This window comes from Entelurus aequoreus, linkage group LG08, assembly GCF_033978785.1.
Source record: "Entelurus aequoreus isolate RoL-2023_Sb linkage group LG08, RoL_Eaeq_v1.1, whole genome shotgun sequence".
Lineage (NCBI taxonomy): Eukaryota > Metazoa > Chordata > Actinopteri > Syngnathiformes > Syngnathidae > Entelurus > Entelurus aequoreus.
Window position 1 is genome coordinate 13,702,590 of NC_084738.1, and position 21,771 is coordinate 13,724,360.

General features: G+C 39.3%; 1 protein-coding gene across 1 annotated transcript; it reads left to right on the plus strand.

Moving 5' to 3' along the window:
- Nucleotides 1-110: 110 nt before the first annotated feature.
- Nucleotides 111-20,205, plus strand: nhlrc2 (NHL repeat containing 2). Its single transcript, XM_062055640.1, has 12 exons — nt 111-335; nt 1,542-1,694; nt 4,943-4,992; nt 7,365-7,770; nt 10,809-10,930; nt 11,021-11,150; nt 11,933-12,026; nt 12,124-12,355; nt 14,262-14,384; nt 14,451-14,660; nt 14,737-14,947; nt 17,769-20,205. The coding sequence occupies exons 1-12, from the start codon at nt 173-175 to the stop codon at nt 18,023-18,025; spliced, it is 2,151 nt and encodes a 716-aa protein (XP_061911624.1). The 5' UTR covers nt 111-172; the 3' UTR covers nt 18,026-20,205.
- Nucleotides 20,206-21,771: the final 1,566 nt, after the last annotated feature.

Genomic DNA, 21,771 nt, shown 5'->3' on the forward strand with positions numbered 1-21,771 from the left:
CATGAAATAAAAAAGTTTTTGCGCTTTAATTTTCCCAAATATGTCATAAATAACAATTGTCATTTTTTAAATTGTTATTTCCCGTTTTTTATAATTTCTCGAAACCAATTGTGCAAAACTAAATGATGAGTTTACCAGGCAAGGCTGCCCAGTGCCTAACACTGTTCAAAACATGGCTTCTGAGTGTAGCCTGTCCAACTTGTTTCCTATTCAAAGTCAGCTCGACGATGCTTTAGAGGACGTCACGACACAAGAGGAGAAGGAGAAGCTGGTCTACGAGTATTTGAGCAAAATAGACGAGAGGCAGGACCTTATGATATGCGACTTTGAGACAGGTTAGCCGCTAGTTTCTGTTAAAGCGTTCAGCTAGCTCGCTAAAACCTGCCTAAACAAGACCAGACATGTTTTGTGTATGGACTTTAACAAACGTTTGTCTCGTTTTAGGCTATATATATATACACATATATGTATATATGAGGGATTTTAACCCATGTTTGTCAATATGGGGTAGGTCTGCTGTGGTGTCTACACTCCAACATTACTAGAGACATGCAGTTGTATATTGGCTTGTTGTTTTCTGCTTTGTTTTGCTGCAAAGTGTCAGCATCAACTGTATCTCAGCATTTTGTCGCCTAATAAAAGGTGGTCTGTCATATCTGTAGGCTAAAACTGTGATGCAGTACCCATAGACAACAGTAGATGGTGATATACAGCTGGTATAAGGATTCAGAGATCTACCACCAGCCTCTGATGATGGTGTGAATCAGTGTTTGTCCACCTTTTTTGAGGCAAGGCACGTTTTTTGTAATCAAAAAATCCGCAGAAAACGTTAAAAAAATGAAACTCCACCAGGTCGTCGTGCCTTATTTTGAGTTTGTTGGTGTTTTCTTGTGTGTAGTGCTTTAGTTCTTGTCTTGCGCGGTTATTTTGGTGGCCCTTCCTGTTTTGTTGGTGTTTTCCTGTAACAGTTTCATGTCTTCCTTTGAGCACTATTCACCGCACCTGCTTTGTGTTAGCAAGCAAGACTATTTAAGTTGTTGCTATTCTTCTTTGTGTGGACATTGTTGATTGTCATGTCATGTACGGATGTACTTTGTGGACGCCGTAAGTTTTTGCTGTCGTCCAGCGTTCTGTTTCTGTTTACTTTGTAGCCAGTTCAGTAGTACTTTCCCTTACATACATTTTTACCTGCACACTGCCTCCCGCTGTGGTCTGCATATTGGGATCACAACAAACTCTCACCCGACACATTCTGACTTTTACAAAGCAATTAACTACCTGCTGCCACCTACTGACATGGAGTATTACGTGTTTACCCGGCCGAGTTCTACACAGCACAGACACTAAGCAACCGGCACATTATTTGCAGATTCTAATTATTGATTTGCAAAAAATATTTTTTGGACCAATTAGGTGAAGTTGCATAATTTCCCACGCCACACCAGACAATATCTCACGGCACACTAGTGAAAACTGGTTGAAAAACACTGGTGTGAATAATACAGTTTAAACTTGCTAAACATTTGTTCTCTCTCTTGTAGGTCTGGAATGGCTAAACACTGAGGGCCCACTGTCTTTCAAAAATAAGCTGGCAGGAAAGGTGGTGCTGTTGGACTTTTTCACCTACTGCTGCATCAACTGCATGCACATCTTGCCGGACCTTCACCAGCTTGAGCAGAAGCATTCGGTCAAAGGTATTTGTACCCTTGGAAAGTAACAAATCAATATGATTCACTTTAAGTGACGTTGGACCTTATCTGGACTAACTATAAATATATCCGAGCTTGAAATGCGTGCCAAACTGGATGCCGCGTACTGCACGTACACAAAACACACAATCACACTGCAGTACCACTACCACTGCACATTATCATCGTGGCCTTATCTTTGGCACGGCTATGGGTACATTCTGTCTGATCCTCTCAGCCGTGAGGTGTGGGCAGTTCAGTCCCTCCCACAGTTCACTCATCATCGTTCCAATATATGTTTTTTGGCAAAGCTTGAAGAGAGGTGATGTCTACTGCGGATTGGTTCAATTCTCAAGCCTGTTTGTGTCCATGTTGAGTCGGTTTAACCCTTGACCAAATTTGGTAAACCTAAGAACTGATTTTTTTCTTTTATTTCTTTTTTTTAACATTTGTTTATTGAATTTTTGACACATACAGTCCAAAAATACAATTAAACACATGTCAATCGTTTTTCCCCCCCAAACAAGTTACCCACAAAATGATTTAGAAAATACAATTTAAATGAATAAATACAAATTATAAACTAGAAACAGAAAAAAGCATTCATCTGTCAAATAAGTACAGGCAGATATTGACATGAAGACACAGACAACTGCACCCCAAGAGTGTCCCCAACATGGTGTAGCAATACACAAAAGCAGACAAAAGGCTCATCAATTATCTACATTTTAATTACTTTTCAATAAAGTTTACCTGTTCAGGACTGATTTCTACCTTTAAACCCCTTCATAACAATATTCAGAATGTATTTAGTAGTTGCAGTTTACATTGTAACAAAACAACCTGATAGCTAGGTTGAGTCTGACATAAGTTCTGAGATTTTGTAAAGATTTATATTCAGTCGATCTTTGCTATACACGTTGGTATTGTTTGAGCGATATTCAAAAATGTTTAAGTGAATGACAACTGTACTGTAAACAGTCTGGCACTTTTATTAAACCAGCTAGTCAAGATGGGTATTAACAGCACAGAAAAGAAATTGTTTAAGTAGTACAGAATTTCATAACATAAATAAAATAGAAAAATATTCTTTCTACGTAAAATAAATAACATAGCTATGCCATTAATAAAAAAAAATATGAAACTCAGATAAAAAACAACATTTGCAGGCAGGCACTTTGTGATTTCCCTTCCTAGTTCGATGACCCGTCCTATCTTGCCTCTGATTGGCCTGTACCTAACCAATCGTGACTCATCATAGTAAACAACCAACCAATCATGGATGTTCTTCTACTTGCAAGCATGTCGTGGAAGGAGAAAGGGGAGGGGTTTATTAGCCCATGGAGGGGAAGTGGGGGAGAACAAGAAACATAACAAATAAGAGGTGTTTGGTAATTTTAACGTGAAATAAATTATATCGGCATTACAAATTTTTTTTATACATCGATATAACTTACAAACTCTGTATATCGCCCAGCCCTAGTACCTGCACTCTTTTACTATGAAACCACACTGTTCTAACACATGGCTTGGCATTGTCTTGCTGAAATAAGCAGGGGCGTCCATGATAACGTTGCTTAGATGGCAACATATGTTGCTCCAAAACCTGTATGTACCTTTCAGCATTAATGGAGCGTTCACAGATGTGTAAGTTACCCATGCCTTGGGCACTAATACACCCTCATACCATCACAGCTGCTGGCTTTTGAACTTTGCGCCTATAACAATCAGGATGGTTCTTTTCCTCTTTGTTCCGGAGGACACGACATCCAGTTTCCAAAAACAATTTCAAATGTGGACTTGTCAGACCACAGAACACTTTTCCACTTTGCATCAGTCCATCTTAGATAAGCTCAGGCCCAGCAAAGCCGGCAGCGTTTCTGGGTGTAGTTGATAAATGGCTTTGGCTTTGCATAGTAGAGTTTTAACTTGCACTTACAGATGTAGCGACCAACTGTAGTTACTGACAGTGGTTTTTTTAAGTATTCCTGAGCCCATGTGGTGATATCCTTTACACACTGATGTCACTTTTTGATGCATTACCGCCTGAGGGATCTAAGGTCCCTAATATCATCGCTTACGTGCAGTGATTTCTCCAGATTCTCTGAACCTTTTGATGATATTACGGACTGTAGATGGTGAAATCCCTAAATTCCTTGCAATAGCTCGTTGAGAAATGTTGTTTTTAAACTGTTCGACAATTTGCTCACGCATTTGTTCACAAAGTGGTTACCCTTTCCCCATCCTTGTTTGTGAATGACTGAGCATTTCATGGAAGCTGCTTTTAGATCCAATCATGGCACCCACCTGTTCCCAATTAGCCTGTTCACCTGTGGGATGTTCCAAATAAGTGTTTGATGAGCATTCCTCAACTTTCTAAGTCTTTTTTGCCAGTTGTGCCACATTTTTTGAAACATGTTGCAGGCATCAAATTCCAAATGAGCTAATATTTGGAAAAAAAACCCTAAGTTTTCCAGTTCGAACGTTAAGTATGTTGTCTTTGCAGTCTATTCAATTAAATATAGGTTGAAAGGATTTGCAAATCATGTTATTCTGTTTTTAAGTACGATTGTACTTAAGCACAAGGGGCCAACTTCACTGGTTTTGGGGTTTGTAGATGCACATTTATGTGAGACACCTAATGTTTTTAAGGGGCATCAAATGTTAAGGCGATATAAGCGGAAACATTTGTGCACTTTCCAGTAATAGTTAACAACAAGCTAATGCTGTTTATTGGCTTGCGTGCTTACATAATCCTAAACGGTTCCATTCTCATGAAGGGTTATCAAGTTCATAAGCTTGCTTAATGATGTCACCACCTCTATTACAGACACACATCGTGACATTCATGCTTGAAGTGTAATGGATGACCTTAATTGACTTAAAGGATTTGATTGACACGTCAGAGAGGAATTAATCTAAGTCGTGAGAGAAGAGAACGTTTTTTTTTAAATAGTGCAAGTCGCAACACATTGTATTTTCATCAGTGTTAGGCAATTGGGTTGTCTAATCCTGACCTCAAAGAGAGTGTATTTTGTAGAAGTTCACATTTTGTAACCAAGATTAGAGATGCTGTCTTTTTCACAACACTTTCTGGAATCCCACATTATGGTTTTGCCGTCTTTACGAACCTGAAAAACTAAACTAGACTTCCACTATATATGTATGTGTTTGTATTAGATATACAACATAACATCCATACATTTGGAAAGTTAGTCTCATTGGGGTTTTTTTCCTTTTAAATTCTCATTCAGATGGACTTGTTATTGTGGGCGTACATTCAGCCAAATTCCCAAATGAAAAGGTAAGTGAACACTCCATAGACATATGATTTATTAGAGTAATATTGATATTGACTATACAGTAGTTCAATTTACGAGCTAAATTGTTTCTGTGAGGGAACTCCTAAATGAAAACACTAAATCATCAAAAATCAACGTCTCTCATTGAAATTAATTGAAATCAATTTATTGGATTAGTGATTGCCCCAAACGGCACAAAAAAAAATGTAGATGATAAATATTGTATGTAAAAAAAAGACATTAGAATCTACTACTAATAATTACAGTATTGGTAGTTTTATGAAGTAATGTAATCATAATGTAAAGAATGGAGAGCGGACTTCTACCGTATCTTCTTCAAGCTGCTTCTCCATCAAACACACAATCAGCAGCTTTTTCAATTTTTCATGGCTAAATGTCCACTTGTTAGATATTATTAAACGTCCTCGGTTGACATTTGACTCATTAGGTATGTTGCAGACTAGCAGTGATACGCTGGAATTGCTTCACCAAGTTGGCAACAAGCTCAGCCATGTTGTGATTATTTATTTTTTTAATTCAATGAATATCATCCACTTCTTCTCATCATTGTCGGTCACACTCACTTTCTTCCTTCCCATGTTTGGAAAACAAAGTTATGTTGATCTCTACTCTAGCTATGAGCTAATGCTAGCGAGCAAAACCAGATATTTCGGGCGTATCTTACGGTTTTCACTGTGGTATTTGATACGCCAACTAATGGCAGAGAAGCTTTTAACTAAAAATCAGCCGAGAGACAAATCTTATATCTGGGGCATTCTTAAGGTCAAATACCGCTATAATTATTTAAAGTAATACAACTATAATAAATATCATTACGTTATTGTATTTAAATTTTAATTATTTTGAGGTCCCCCAACATTTTTTGTACAATGGATTCATTATTCATACGGAATATACAATTCATCGATGAAATAATTCTGTACAGACATGACACAGAGGGAAGTGGTTATTCAAATTAAAATAATCTCTTTGTATATGTCAGTGTTTCCCACACATTCATTTATTTGTGGCAGCCCGCCACGAAAAAATTACGTCCGCCACAAATTTAAAAAAAAAAAAATTACATTTTTAAAAAAAAATTTTTTTTTTTGTCCTGTCCAGCTTCTCAGGCAAATCATATAGTTGATGTAGATGCCCATATCGGCTGTTCAGATTTACTTTACAAAAGAGAAGTGTAGGATACTTCTCTTGTTGCCTTATTTGTATTTGACTTTATTAAATGTATTTATATTATCATTTGGTGCAGGAGGGGGATAGAAAGAGAGAAAAAAGAAGACTGAGGGGGAAATTGTGGGGACAAGAGGGGGATTAGACAGAGAGACAAAAACAACAACAGCAAACACAACAACAACAACAACAATAGAGCAACATCAGCAAATACGACATGTACAAATATGATGGTAAAAGTAATAGCAAATAAGCAGTTAGCGAAAATAAAAAAACAATACAGAAATGACAATGAGCATTATTACACTACAAATGGAGCAATACAAATACCAATAGAAATAGTGCTATTGATAATGAACAATACCAATACTTTACCTTTATTATCAACAATACAGTTGTTCAAATGCAACAATACATATACGTAATGATAACTTGAGATACGAAAGAATGCAGAAAAATGGAGGGGAAGAAAGAGAAGCAACCTACATTAACCTTGTAGATTGTTATAGTAATAATAGGTTAAGCTTTGTCAGTGTGGCATGTGTTACACAGTTTACCCTAGGGCAACAACGTTAATATATGTTTGATGAAACGTGATTATGTGCATGAGTGTATGTATGCATATGTACTTGTATATGTACAGAATGTGTATATGTGTTTGTACAGTGAGTGTATATGTACAGTATGTGTATATGTACAGTATGTGTATGTGTATGTTCGTATATTTAGTATGCACTAATTAAAGGGGCAGAGCTTTAAGAGACATTTTAGCTTTTATATTTTATAAGATATATTTTTTGTAAGAACCACAATTAATAAATATATTTCAGTGAATAACTTATTGTTCAAATCTGTATATCAATATGTACATAAAGTGTTGTAATTATATTGTAAAATGGATGGATGGATGGATGGATGGACGTTTAAAACAAAACTGTTATTATTAATTAGTAAGTATACATTTTTTTAGCCTTTTTAGAGAAAATCATATCATTGTAGTAAATTATGCAAATTAATCGATGATGTCATGGTGACCACGCCCATAGCCACGCCCCTACCGCCACAGGTATCTTGGCAGTTTATGGGAAACCCTGTATGTAAATACAATACATGACTAAATATTGGCTAATATGTTCTTGAACACTGAAGATGGGTCATGGCTTATGTCTTTGTGTGCTCCTCTAAGGTTCTGGACAACGTCCGCAGTGCCGTCCTCCGTTACGACATCTGTCACCCAGTGGTGAACGACGGCGAAGCGAGTCTCTGGCACCAGCTGGAGGTCTCCTGCTGGCCCACGCTGGTGCTGGTGGGCCCGCGTGGCAACCTGCTCTTCTCCCTGGTGGGCGAAGGCCACCGTGAGCGCTTGACTCTTTTTACGGACGTAAGTCTCCGTTACTACCGGGAGAAGAAGCTGCTGGAGGTGCACTCGGTCGGTGTCAAGCTATACCGAGACTCGCTACCTCCCACCATCCTGTCCTTCCCTGGGAAGATCTGCGTGGACCACAGCAGCAACAGGCTGGCTATTGCTGACACCGGACATCACCGAATTGTGTTGGTGTCCTCTACTGGTCAGCTCTTGCACGTCATCGGAGGTAAGATATGCCATTCAATATTTCTCCATCATCCAACACCCTCGGTTCTGAGGAGCCCTTCAATCTGCGCACTTTGACCGTGTCAGTAAAAAAACAGGACGCTGTAGATATTTTTAGCTCATTCCCATGCTTAAAAAGCCTCAGAGGAGCCACATGTTCGTCTGTGCCGTTCCCAGACCAAAGCAGACGTTGGCAGAGTTCGAGCCGTGCACACGCTGGGAACTGGCACTGACCTTCATTGCGGGGACAAAAATGCCCAGTGGGATTTTTTATTCCTGTCAACTGAGCTCATTCAGCGGCTTCTGTTTGCTTTTCAAATACATGGAGTTCTACTTCTTGGTGTTTCATGTACGTCAGCCTCACACAAATAGTCATGTTTGCAAATAATGCCATGCAATGGAAAGTAGCCCTGATTATCCCTAATGTGTAGTTACTTGCAATACCATTATGACTTTCTGTTACCTTTGGGACCGATTTAGTCCCGTTGACTCCCAATACAACTGAGAGATGACATGAAGAATGTGAATATATTTTAATTAATTAATTATTTAATTAAGATTACATTCAAACAAAAAGTCATATATCTAAAGTTAGATCTGAAGTTGAAGATTTGGTGTGTTTAAAGGGGAACTGCACTTTTTTTGAAATGTTGCCTATTGTTCAGAATCATTATGAAAGACAAGAACACGTTTTTTTTTTTAAGATGCTAAAGATGATTAAAAAACGCTAGCAAAATGTGGTTAAGGGGAGTCACCGTAGCCTTCAAAGCCCTCTAAAACAACTTCAAAGCCCTCCAACATTTTATATACACGTTGCAAGTATATATGCAAGTATATATATATAATGTGGTGGCAGAAACGTTCATAACAATATGTAATATGTTCAATACTTACCTTATTTTTGGTAATTTTATGCATTACCGGAACTTCTTTCTTCAGCGCATTTTTTTCCGTTTCCATAGCACTGCACTTCTGACTTCCGGCAACAAATATATGTTCCTACTTCTGGACACAAACGCGAGTGTGTTGTAATCATGGCAGACTTGGTTACAGACAACAAAAAATAATATTTTGTACAAATGAGGATTCACAACCTTATCTTTTTGAAGCTGAATATACAGAGGATGAACTACTGGTTATAGAAGCAGGACGAACAGAGTGTGAACAGGGTTTCCCCTGCACAGCCACTATATCTCCAAGGTTTCTCATAGTCATTCACATTGACGTCCCACTGGGGTGAGTTTTCCTTGCCCGTATGTGGGCTCTGTACCGAGGATGTCGTTGTGGCTTGTACAGCCCTTTGAGACACTTGTGATTTAGGGCTATATAAATAAACATTGATTGATTGATTGATTGATTGATATACTTGGCAGTGGGGTCCTGCTCAATATGACATCGTCATGCATATGACATGACAATTTTGATTTGCAAGAATGCATATATTTTCTTTAAAAAGGCTAAACAAATGTTTTATGTATATTTTACAACACATATTAGTGGGATTAGTTATTAATACCATTAATAATATTAATATTTAAAAAACATTTCTTATATCATCAGAATCACAATCAGCTTTAACAGCTTTAATTTGACTTGGTAGACTGTGCTCTCTGTGTTCAATGCAGTTTCAATTGTTGCTTATTGTAAAAGGTAACACTTTACTCTGCCCTCCCTGAATGTTGCAATTTAGTTTGCCAAATATGTAATCAGTACTTTGAAATAAACTAGGAGTTTGTTGATCATCTTCAAAATTATGTCACTTTAAACTAACCACACCAAATAAAGTACATTATATATATACACATAAAGTTCACATACATGTAGGAATCATGTTAGATAAATTATATAATTTGGAATAAACTGAAAAAAGCAATACAATTATGCAGCATGAAGGTTGAACTCTAATGCCGCTAGCTTAATGCTAACGTACGGCCAATCGCAGGCACATATAGTGTATATAAACAATCCTTCACACCAACAATCATATCTACGGACAATTTGCAGTCTCCAATGAAGCTAACATGCACATTTATGGAATGTGGGAGGAAACAGCGGTGCCCGGAGAAAACCCACACATGCACGGGGACAAATGCACACTCCACACAGCGATATCCAAACGGAGGTTCGAAGACGCACACAACATAAAGTTAGACGTTGTTTTCGGTAGTAATGTCAAAAGTTTTAGGGTAGTTTACACTGGCTTGAACAAGAAATGCATTAATTTGTTTAAAATACATTTCTCTTCTACTTTCTCTCCTTACTTTTGCCGCGTGTCAACTCGTTTAGGTGCGGGACCAGCTGCTGACACGCTTCTGCAAAGTTAAAAGTTAAAGTACCACTAATAGTCACACACACACTAGGTGTGGTGAAATTACCCTCTGCATTTGACCCATCCCCTTGTTCCACCCCCTGGGAGGTGAGGGGAGCAGTGAGCAGCAGCGGTGGCCGCGCTCGGTAATCAGTTTGGAGATTTAACCCCCAATTCCAACCCTTGATGCTGAGTGCTGTTTTTCAAACTTATTATAGCCAATAGTATGTAAATTATAGACTATACAAGGGATATCCATTCATACAATATATCACTTAAATGTGTTTTCATGTTAAAAGAAAGTGTTTTCATGTAAAAAAAAAGAAAAAAACTTATTTTGAAGGTGTAGTGGCAGTAATCTTGCATTTGCTTTGCGCCACGATCGTTTCCATGTAGGGGAAACCCTGGTGAAATGTTGGAGCTGACGGAAACCGAGAGAGTGAGGTCGGCGTGACTTGGCTGTGTAAATGTGGAACTTGCAGGCAAGCTTTGCCGACATAATTGGAGTGTTCACCGAAAGTCAACTTGAAAAAACTTGCTTGGCCAGCTAAGCAACACTTCTCTTTTGTAAAGTAAATCTGTACAGCAAATATGGGCATCTGCATCAACAATATGATTTGCCTGAGTAACTGGACAGGACAACAAAAAATAAATACAAAATTAGGGTTTGCTGTTAAGAACAAATGAGGGAGGATAAAAGTTCTTCTTTGTGCTTTTTCTTTTGTGTGCAGGGCCTGAAAGTGGAAGGCAGGATGGCGCCTTGTCTGAAGCTTCTTTCAGCTCCCCTCAGGGGGTCGCCATGAAGAACGATGTGGTTTATGTTGCCGACACTGAGAACCACCTAATCCGAAAGGTCTTGGCGCCAAAACCCCTGATATATTCCCTAACCCTTTTTTTAATGTAGTCTTGCTCCCTGCTAAAGTTTGTGCCTCCATCAAAGTAGATCGACCTGTTAGAGGGGCGGGTCAGCACACTGGCCGGCCTCGGCGTCCAAGGCATGGACAAAGCAGGCGGGGCTATGGGAGTTCAACAGCCAATCAGCTCTCCTTGGGATGTGATGCTTGGCTCTGCAGGTGAGTCCTCCAACTCGAATTAGACCTCTGTGTACCTATTCCTCCTAATAAACAACACCAACCTTTCTCAGACTCGGAAATATTACAAACAATAACTCTTAACAATAAATTATGCTGACTTTTTGGGAAAATTTTCCCCAAAAAATACCTAATTTTTAAGAGAGATTTTGTGATAATTTTATCTGTTCGACAGCTTTTCTTTTTTGGGCATTTTTATTTATTTATTTTAAAATGATATATAAATTATATTCACATTGAAATAAATGTGTTCATAACGGGTGTCAGTAAAACATTTTGTGGCACTACATAACAAAACTGAAATGTTCAAAAACTCAACTATCTAATTGGCCTAACCACCTAAATGTCGTGTAAATAATTTTCGGTGAAGAAAACGATAATATTTAGAAGAATTAAAGTGGTGTTTAAAGTGTTAGAATCCTGAAAATGATAGGTAATTCTGAGCAGGTAAAACGTTAGGAGATTTATGAAAAAATTAAGAAAATACATTGTTTAATTATTTTTAATAGCAGTTTTTTGTACGTGTGCAAGGAAGAAAATCAGCTTGTTTCATTTGGCACAATTGTTAGCGACAATGTCATTGATGGTGGATAAGCCATACACAATGACAAACTTCTGATCATTGTGTGTGTGTGTGTGTGTGTGTGTGTGTGTGTGTGTGTGTGTGTGTGTGTGTGTGTGTGTGTGTGTGTGTGTGTGTGTGTGTGTGTGTGTGTGTGTGTGTGTGTGTGTGTGTGTGTGTGTGTGTGTGTGTGTGTGTGTAGGTGGTGTAGAGGACAACGTGCTGTGGGTGGCGATGGCAGGAACCCACCAGATTTGGGCTTTGTTCCTAGCAGATGGCAAACTGCCCAAAGGAAGGTGAGAGAGGCTGGACACCATGATTGTAAAACTTTTTGAAGTCTTGCTCTCAAGTTCCTTCACACCAAACTCATCCAAACTTTTTTTTTTTTGACAGCGAGTCAAAGGCCGGTACATGCGTGCGATGGGCTGGCAGCGGCAGCGAGGAGAACCGCAACAACGCATACCCGCACAAGGCCGGATTCGCCCAGCCCTCAGGCCTGGCCGTGGCCCCTGAGGAACCCTGGAGCTGCCTCTTTGTGGCCGACAGTGAAAGCAGCACCGTGCGCACAGTGGCGCTGAAGGACGGCGCGGTCAAGCTGCTGGTCGGCGGTGAGAGAGACCCCCTGGTGGGTGATGTTTTTATTATTTCGATGACCTTATTTATGTGTATGACAGGGGCAAGCGATGGATCTACTGTATTCTTATGGATATGGAGAATAATGTCCCTGCTTTTGTTCAATATTTTCTATTAATCCAGTAACGGAAACATGCTAAAAAATTAAGAAACATTTTTTGGTTTATAAAAAAAATATTCAGAGTCACCAGCTTCAAACATGGGAGCTGTTAGTTTGATCATTTTTTCTTCAGAAAATAGGCTAACCGAGCATGATGTTACTTTTAGGATAGGATATACTTTTATTCATCCCATAATGGGGAAATTACGTTGTTACAGTGTAGGTTTTTACATACAGGAGCAGTAGTAAAACTTAAATGAAAAACAAGATAGTAACTAATAATACCGTATTTTTCGGACTATAAGTCGCAGTTTTTTTAATAGTTTAGTTGGTGCGACTTATACTCAGGAGCAACTTATGTGTGAAATTATTAACACATTACCGTAAAATATCAAATAATATTATTTAGCTCATTCACGTAAGAGACTAGACGTATAAGATTTCATGGGATTTAGCGATTAGGAGTGACAGATTGTTTGGTAAACGTATAGCATGTTCTATATGTTATAGTTGTTTGAATGACTCTTACCATAATATGTTACGTTAACATACCAGGCACGTTCTCAGTTGGTTATTTATGCGTCATATAACATACACTTATTCAGCCTGTTGTTCACTATTCTTTATTTATTTTAAATTGCCTTCAATTGTCTATTCTTGGTGTTGGGTTTTATCAAATACATTTCCCAAAAAAATGCGACTTAAACTCCAGTGCGACTTATATATGTTTTTTTCCTTCTTTATTATGCATTTTCGGCCGGTGCGACTTATACTCCGTAGCGTCCGAAAAATACGGTACATATTGCGCACTAATATGTGTAGATAAAAGATTAAATAAAACACTAACATCTGTATTGCACACTAAGAAAAAAGATCACAGTAATTACATAACTGTGTTATAAAGTCTTCTTTGAGCATAATATTAGCATTGTAGCTAACATAGCTATGCTCGTGTTGCTAACGTTTTTGTCCTCCTGTCCCACTCCTTAATGTTATGTTGTTGTACATTATGTAATACATGGCATCTATTACTTTGGACAAGGGCAGAGTTATAGTGTATCTGTGAAAAATGGATAAGGTGCTCAATAGGGCTAATAGTAGACAACAGCAGCTCATTAGCATTAAAGCTACAGACACACAAAACGGCAGGTTCCTAATAGGGCTAACTAAACTCACTTTTAAACTGTATTCCAGCATCGTAGTTAGATTTTGGAAAACAGTTCCAATGCACTTCAGTGAAACTTAGAATGATTAAAATGGGTAAAAATACTATTAAAAGAGGCCTTTACAAATGCTCAAGAGTTGTTGTATAATACCATTTCTTGGAGAATGTCTTTATGCAATTGACATTCCTTGTCAACACCGCAATATTTGTGGGGGCTTTTTATTCAGTCCTAAGATGATAAAACACTTACTGAATCAAATCGCATGATACGTCGAGCAAACTGTGGTGCTTTTGTGGAAGAGTATATGCCTGCGTTTTATACTTTTGTTAATTGTGACACTTGGTGAATTGGCTTCCTATTCCAGTGCTGCTGCAAATTGCTTGTCTGATAAGCTGTTGGAATCATGTATTATGTTACGTGAAACACTCTGTGCCTCCAAAAGAAGACTTTCAGAATGAATGGATAATAAATAGATTAACAACAATAGAGTGTTTCCTGTGTTCTCCAGCATTACCTATCTATCATAAATACAATGATTCTTGGTTTAAATGTGATGAATTGCCACTTGTCACATTTTTATCTAATCATTTCTTTGTGATTTTTTGTACTTTTTTGGGTCTCCTTTGAATCAGAACCTCTTTGCTTTCGGAGATGTGGACGGGAAGGGGGTGGACGCCAAACTGCAGCATCCGCTCGGCGTGGCCTGGTCTCGGGAACAGAGTTTGCTGTATGTGGCCGACTCCTATAACCACAAGGTGAGGGCATATGGAGGACATGTTTGGGATTTCAGTTCCTCACAATCTAAATGGCTTTGTGCGCAGATTAAAGTGGTGGATCCAAAGACAAAGCACTGCAGCACTCTAGCCGGGTCAGGAGAAGCTGGCAACACTCTGGGTCCTGATTTCAGCAAATCCAGTTTCAATGAACCTGGTGGAATCTGCATGGGTGCCGGTGGCAAACTCCTTTACGTGGCCGATACCAACAACCACCTCATCAAAGTGTTGGACCTCCACTCCAAGACCATCTCACTGGTGATAGGCGCATGTTCATCTATTTGCTGAAACATCACCATGACTGGGCTTTTCACCCCAGCATCCGTCTCCTCAGTTGTGTATTTCTGCAGACTACACAGACGCGCCAATGCCTAGAGCATCCATGAAAGCCCCCACGCTGCCTAAAAGGGCTGCAAGGATAAAGCTGGCACCACTGTCGGTGTCCGCGGGGCAGACCCTCACCATGTCGCTCAAGCTGTCGCTAACTGAAGGAGCGAAACTCACGGATGAGGCGCCAAGCTGCTGGGTTCTCTCGGCCGAAGAAGGTAAGCTAGTTTTTTTCATCAGGTACACACTTTTTGCTTATGAAGACACAATGATGTTGGAAATACACTATATTGCCAAAAATATTTGGCCACCAATCCAAATGATCAGAATCACTTAGCCCGGCCACAGGTGTATAAATCAAGCACTTAGGCATGGAGACTATTTCTACAAACATTTGTGAAAGAATGGGACACTCTCAGGAGCTCAGTGATTTCCAGCGGAATTGTCATACGATACCACCTGTGCAACAAATCCAGTTGTGAAATTCCCTCGCTCCTAAATATTCCAAAGTCAACTTTATTATAAGAAAATGGAAGAGTTTGGGAACAACAGCAACTCAGCCACAAAGTGGTAGGCCACTTAAACTGACAGAGAGGGGTCAGCAGATGCTGAAGCACATAGTGCAAATAGGTCGCCGACTTTCTGCACAGTCAGTTGCTACAGAGCTCCAAACTTCATGTGACCTTCCAATTAGCCCACATACAGTACGCAGAGAGCTTCATGGAATGCGTTTCCATCTAAGTTTCATCTAAGCCATACATCACCAAGTCCAATGCAAAACGTGGGATGCAGTGGTGTAAAGCATGTCGTCACTGGACTCTAGAGCAGTGGAGACGCGTTCTCTGGAGTGATGAATCACGCTTTTCCATCTGGCAATCTGATGGACGAGTCTGGGTTTGGAGGTTGCCAGGAGAACGGTACATTTCGGACTGCATTGTGCCGAGTGTGAAATTTGTTGGAGGAGGAATTTAAGTGTGGGGTTGTTTTTCAGGAGTTGTGCTTGGCCCCTTAGTTCCAGTGAAAGGAACTTTGAATGCTCCAGGATACCAAAACATTTTGGACAATTCCATGCTCCCAACCTTGTGGTAACAGTTTGGAGCGGGCCCCTTCCTCTTCCAACATGACTGTGCACAAAGCAAGGTCCATAAAGACATGGATGACAGAGTCGGGTGTGGATGAACTTGACTGGCCTGCATATATACTGTATATACTGTATATACACCGTATTTTTCGGACTATAAGTCGCTCCGGAGTATAAGTCGCACCGGCCGAAAATGCATAATAAAGAAGGAAAAAAAACATATATATGTCGCACTGGAGTATAAGTCACATTTTTGGGGGAAATATTTATTTGATAAAACCCAACACCAAGAATAGACATTTGAAAGGCAATTTAAAATAAATAAAGAATAGTGAACAACAGGCTGAATAAGTGTACGTTATATGATGCATAAATAACCAACTGAGAACGTGCCTGGTATGTTAACGTAACATATTATGGTAAGAGTCATTCAGATAACTATAACATATAGAACATGCTATACGTTTACCAAACAATCTGTCACTCCTAATCGCTAAATCCCATGAAATCTTATACGTCTAGTCTATTACGTGAATGAGCTAAATAATATTATTTGATATTTTACGGTAATGTGTTAATAAATTCACACATAAGTCGCTCCTGAGTATAAGTCGCACCCCCGCCAAACTATGAAAAAAACTGCGACTTATAGTCCGAAAAATACGGTATATAATGTTTTTATTTTATTTTTTAATATTGTATATTATATATATTTATTTGATAAACGTATGTAGATATTTCAATGTTGTAGTATTTGGAGTTCGGTATGATTTCATGAAACCACACTGATTGACTGGAAGATATCACGTTGTTCTACTTCATTATCTTTTGAGATAGGCACTATAATAGCACCACTGCCAACATAAGCAAAAGTACCCATTCCAAAAAAAGAAACTATCAGTGCTTCATTTCAGCACTAAATTAATGCCACCTGCTACAAGTGCTTGGCGGTGATATTGTTCAAGTAACATCTTGAAAGTAATGTAGCATCCCGACAGAAGCACACTGAGTTCTACGCTCTTATTGAACTCATTATTGCATTAACAAGCCAACATAACACTGCTCGCATTGCAGTGCTAGACTAGCTTGTAGCCACAACAACAGCCCTTTACCACACCAGTGACACTTACAGCGAGGTTGCATTCCCAAACCCCCAGACTAATGAGCATCAATATTACAAAAGTTGCGTTGTGCGTGATCCATATATTCTACAGTATATTGGCGCAATACTAATGACACTTTGTTGTGTACTTGGTTATCGTTTTTTATAATTGAAGTATTTAAATTACTATTCTGTTTAAATTGAATGTCCAAAAGATGATAAATATTGTAATATTAAAATAATAAAAATGTTTTCCATTTCATACGTACCAGTTTAGGCACCATTTAAGCACCGGCAGTGTTTTTCAAGTACCGATTTGGTACTAGTATAGGTTCAAATGTAAACGATACACATGCCTCCTTGTAGTAAGTTGACCAAATATGGCAAATGATGATCCAGTGCCTCTGCAGGCACTCATCATTAATGAACACAGATATCAAAAATAAAAGACTTAATTTCTATTTGAAAGTTGCGGCAGTCCCGCTGGTGTCGCTCGACTAGCCGCTCATTCAGTTTGGAACTTTTTCCGTCGGCGGTATCAGCTTGCTATTTTCGGAAAGGTTTGCGATAAGAGTGCTGCCGCGTCCCGCTTCAACATAATTAGCCCCCAGGCTTATGTTACGAGAGCCTCTCTGTGCGCCGACTTCGGCTCGGTCTAGACTTAAGCTGATGGGATCGCGCTAGAGCGGGAATTTGAATGCAGGCGCAACGCCAGAGCTGAATTGCAGCCCTCTCGGGACGCCGTGGTAGAAGAAATCAACGTCATTAATCAGCAAAGTGCTCTCTCTCCAGTGTTGGTTCCTCACGATGCAACATGACTTTGGCTGTTGGCTCACAAGTTATTGTTTGCCAACAGGTGACGAGTGGTTGCTGGACGGTCAAGTGGTCACCGGCGACATCACCGGTCTGTCAGGGCTGCTGCGCATCTCCACCAAACTCCCGGAAGTTCCAAAGAAACTCCACGCAGGCCTCAGGCTGAGCATTTGGGTATACTTCTGCATAGCAGCGGGTGCAGCCTGCACCATGAAAGCGGCATCTTTCTTTCTGCCTCTTGAGATAAGTGACAAACCTTTTTTGGGGGCGGTCACAGTGGTGTTAGCTCATTCTTTCTAACGCAGGGGTCAATGTATGCTAAGCTACCTGAACAAAAAGCCTTAGCTTTGCAGTATAGGCCAAAAAGCTAATAACTGTAATATCTAATAATATATTTTATATTTCTTTTTCTACGAATATGCCAAGTGGCAAATGAAACAAACTAGTACTTTGATGTATAAAAAAAAAGTACACAATGGAACATTTGAGGTTAAACATAATTGATCTGAATTGAACACTGTTCCCCACGGAAAATAATGGAAATAGAAACTATTCTCTTCTAGGGTCTATGTACAGCCATCTCTATGAACTGTACAATTCATTTTTAAGGAATATTTTCTATCATGGAAGTGTAAAATAAAACGTTAACGACTAAATGAGACTTTTTAACACTCAATCGTTACAAGTGTAAAATGAAGTTTCAAAAATGAGGTCTTGCATGACGGCAGTTTGGCTTTAAATGCAGAATTTTTTTATTCTTAATTCCAAAGTGTACAACTTGTTCGACTTCAAATGTTCCACAGTAGCGCTCGGTTCTGAACCACAAAGAAGTCCACTCGAGCCTGGTGTGGGCTCACGTTGGCTGATGGATGAGGTCAACTTTGTTTTTAATGGCGTAGTCCATTAGTGCACAAGCGGGGCTCTTCTAAAGCTGCTTTTCATATCTAAAAGCTCCCTATGATTACATCACATCTGTAATTTCATTAAGGCAGTTGGACATTTATTGTTAAGAATCACTTCTTAGCAAAGTCAAAATATGAACATATGTTTAACTTATTTATGCACCTAATGTCTTTAAGACAATCTAAACAATAAGACGGCCGTTGGCTAATAGTATTTATTCTTTGACCTTGTATCTGAACAAATGCAAAATATGATTCTAGTTAAAGCAACAATATTGCCAATATTGACCTCAAAACCAAACCTGAAAAAGCATGTTAACACCTATCAGGCATAGTAAGGAGAGTAACATCTCTGTTGCCCGTTTGAGTGGCAGCAATAATGGTGGACCAGCCTGGCCACAGTTCCTGTAAGCATTAGCGCTTAAACTACTGTTAATAATGATGTACCATCCAAATGCCCTCGAGATAACATCAGCGCTTACATGACTGTTTAGAATTGTCTTCTAACAGACTGCTATAGTGTTAGCATCAGAGCTAACATCATTATTTACAGTTGTGTAATCCAAACAAATGCTCTTGACTTTGTGTTCGAGCTATCAACTGTTTAAACTGGCGTACCAAGTAACTGCTCGCTAATTAGCGTCAGGTATAATCTTATTGTTAAGTTGTGTACAAACTAAATGGTCTCGAGTTAGTGTCAGCGCGAGCATTACTGTTAAGAATTGTGAACTGTTGTGTATGGTGTACAAACCAACTGCTCTCTAATTAGAGCTAGTGCGAATGTTTAACAAAAGGGAATATACTAAATGTTCATTAGTTAGCATCAGCGCAAACAATATTACTTTCGGTGGAGTACAAAAAAAAGCTCGGAAGTGAGCATTAGCATCAAAGACAGCATTACGGTTCAGAATTGTGTACCAACTAACTGCTGCTCTCTTGTTAGCATCCGAGCTAATGTTATTGTTTAGAATTATCTGCCAACTTACTGCTGTCTAGTTGGCATTACAGCTAGCATTATTGTTCAATGCTGCGTACAAACCGTTTATTAAATCACGTCTGTCTTGTTACATAATCGTTAAAGATGTGACTCTTACAAAAACTCACGATTCAGTCTGATTCAGATTCTAAGGAATACGGTTTGATTCAGAATCAGTTCTCGATTCAACACACAATTCTCGATTCAAACAGATTGTCGCAGTATATTATTTGGTATGTAAATTACAATAAAAATCTTTTCAAAACAGTACGCAAATAGCTGGCCTAAAAATCTATTTTTAAAAATCGATCTTTGAAAATTAGGAATCAATTCTGAATCGTTATAAATAAGTATCATGATTTGGTTATGAATCAGTTTTTCCGGTTCATCACGTCACTCAGAAGTGCCTTGCAAAACAGTTGGCAATAAAAAATGAAAAAAACTTTGGTCTTTGTAATGTTTGTTGTTATTTGATTAGCATCAGCAAACCACTTTTTGTTGTGTATTCTGGTTTTCTTTGTTCTGGGGTATCTTTGCTATTAATAAATGTATGTGGCACTTTAAAAATGTAACAAAAAGAGCAAATAAAATATTGTATCTACTCTTCTAATGCTCGATATGAACCCATGGTGCATTTATTACGGAAAAACTTTGCATGCATTTTGACTAATTCAAGTGTGTGAAACATTGGATTCACAGTCATCACGCAGTGCTCAGATTGTCTTGTGCGTGGAACGTAGCTCAGTTTTGTTATATAAATGGTAATCAAATTTTGTACATTTTTAACAGTGCTTAACCTGTCAACATGGGCTTTGCAGCCGGCGAACCCCTTTATGTCCTTAAATCGAGTGCAGGCTCTTGCGCCGAGGCTCCAGTGTATGCAACGCTAGTTTGCTCCTCTTGGTGCTTGACGTACGCCCCCAAAAATAATCTAACCTTGCGAAGCACCGACGCAGAGTGTTGTTGTTTTTTTAGTACATTATTTCCTGTGTATATACATTTTCTCTGACTTTGGATCAATATTTGTGATAATGATCATTAAAATAACGCATCAATTAGTTCCAGCTGCAATAACACTCCCCACGTGACTTGGCTGTCATTGAAGGAAGATAATGGACGTGGTTAGTCTGTCCCCAGTAGGCCAGAATGACAACACAAGATGAATGCGTCATACTTTGGACAACTTCATTAACCCGTTTGATCGCCGCCGTGCGTCCACCAGCGAAGACGGTCAAAGGTGGTGTGTCCTTCGTTTCTTGACGGCCTCCATGGTGACATGGCAGATTATAATCTGCCTTTGAATGGTGCAAATATGACCATTCATTGTTTGAGACCTGGTGACTGAGAGCGGGTCATTAATAAGCAAAGGGTTTATGAAAAGGAAGGAACACATCAGCACTTCTGTTTCTCCAAAGTGGCAGCATAACTTTCCGCGACTGACAACCTTTTGTCTTTAACCTTGCCGCCAATAAGCGTTTAAGCAGCCGAGTAGAGGCGTACCTGCCTGCCTCTGCTCTGAATTCTGTGTGGGCGCGCTGGATGCCCGCCACTCGACGCCACTTCATCCGGCTCGTTTGTGGGCATCGCGAAGGCGTGCAATCGGCCTAAAATCCATGGTGCTCAAAATGAGTCTTTATTAGAAACGCCAACATCAGGTGATAGGTCTAGAAGGCTTTTAAATATTATTTTCAAGCACTTTGTTGAAAGGTTTGACTCTAAAGTTGGTCCGAAACTCAAAAACTCAAGTGAGATTTGTGTATAAAAGTGTGTATAATTACAAGAATAAAGTAGCCAATATTTGTCTCATAATACTATGAATTTTCTGGTTACAGTACAACTTTTTGTCGTAACAATACCACTTTTATCTTGTAATATTCAAACTTGATTACTCTACTCAGTGGCCTAGTGGTTAGAGTGTCCGCCCTGAGATCGGTAGGTTTTGAGTTCAAACCCCGGCCGAGTCATACCAAAGACTATAAAAATGGGACCCATTAACTCCCTGCTTGGCACTCAGCTTCAAGGGTTGGAATTGGGGGTTAAATCACCAAAAATGATTCCCGGGCGCGGCCACCGCTGCTGCCCACTGCTCCCCTCACCTCCCAGGGGGTGATCAAGGGTGATGGGTCAAATGCAGAGAATAATTTCGCCACTCCTAGTGTGTGTGTGAC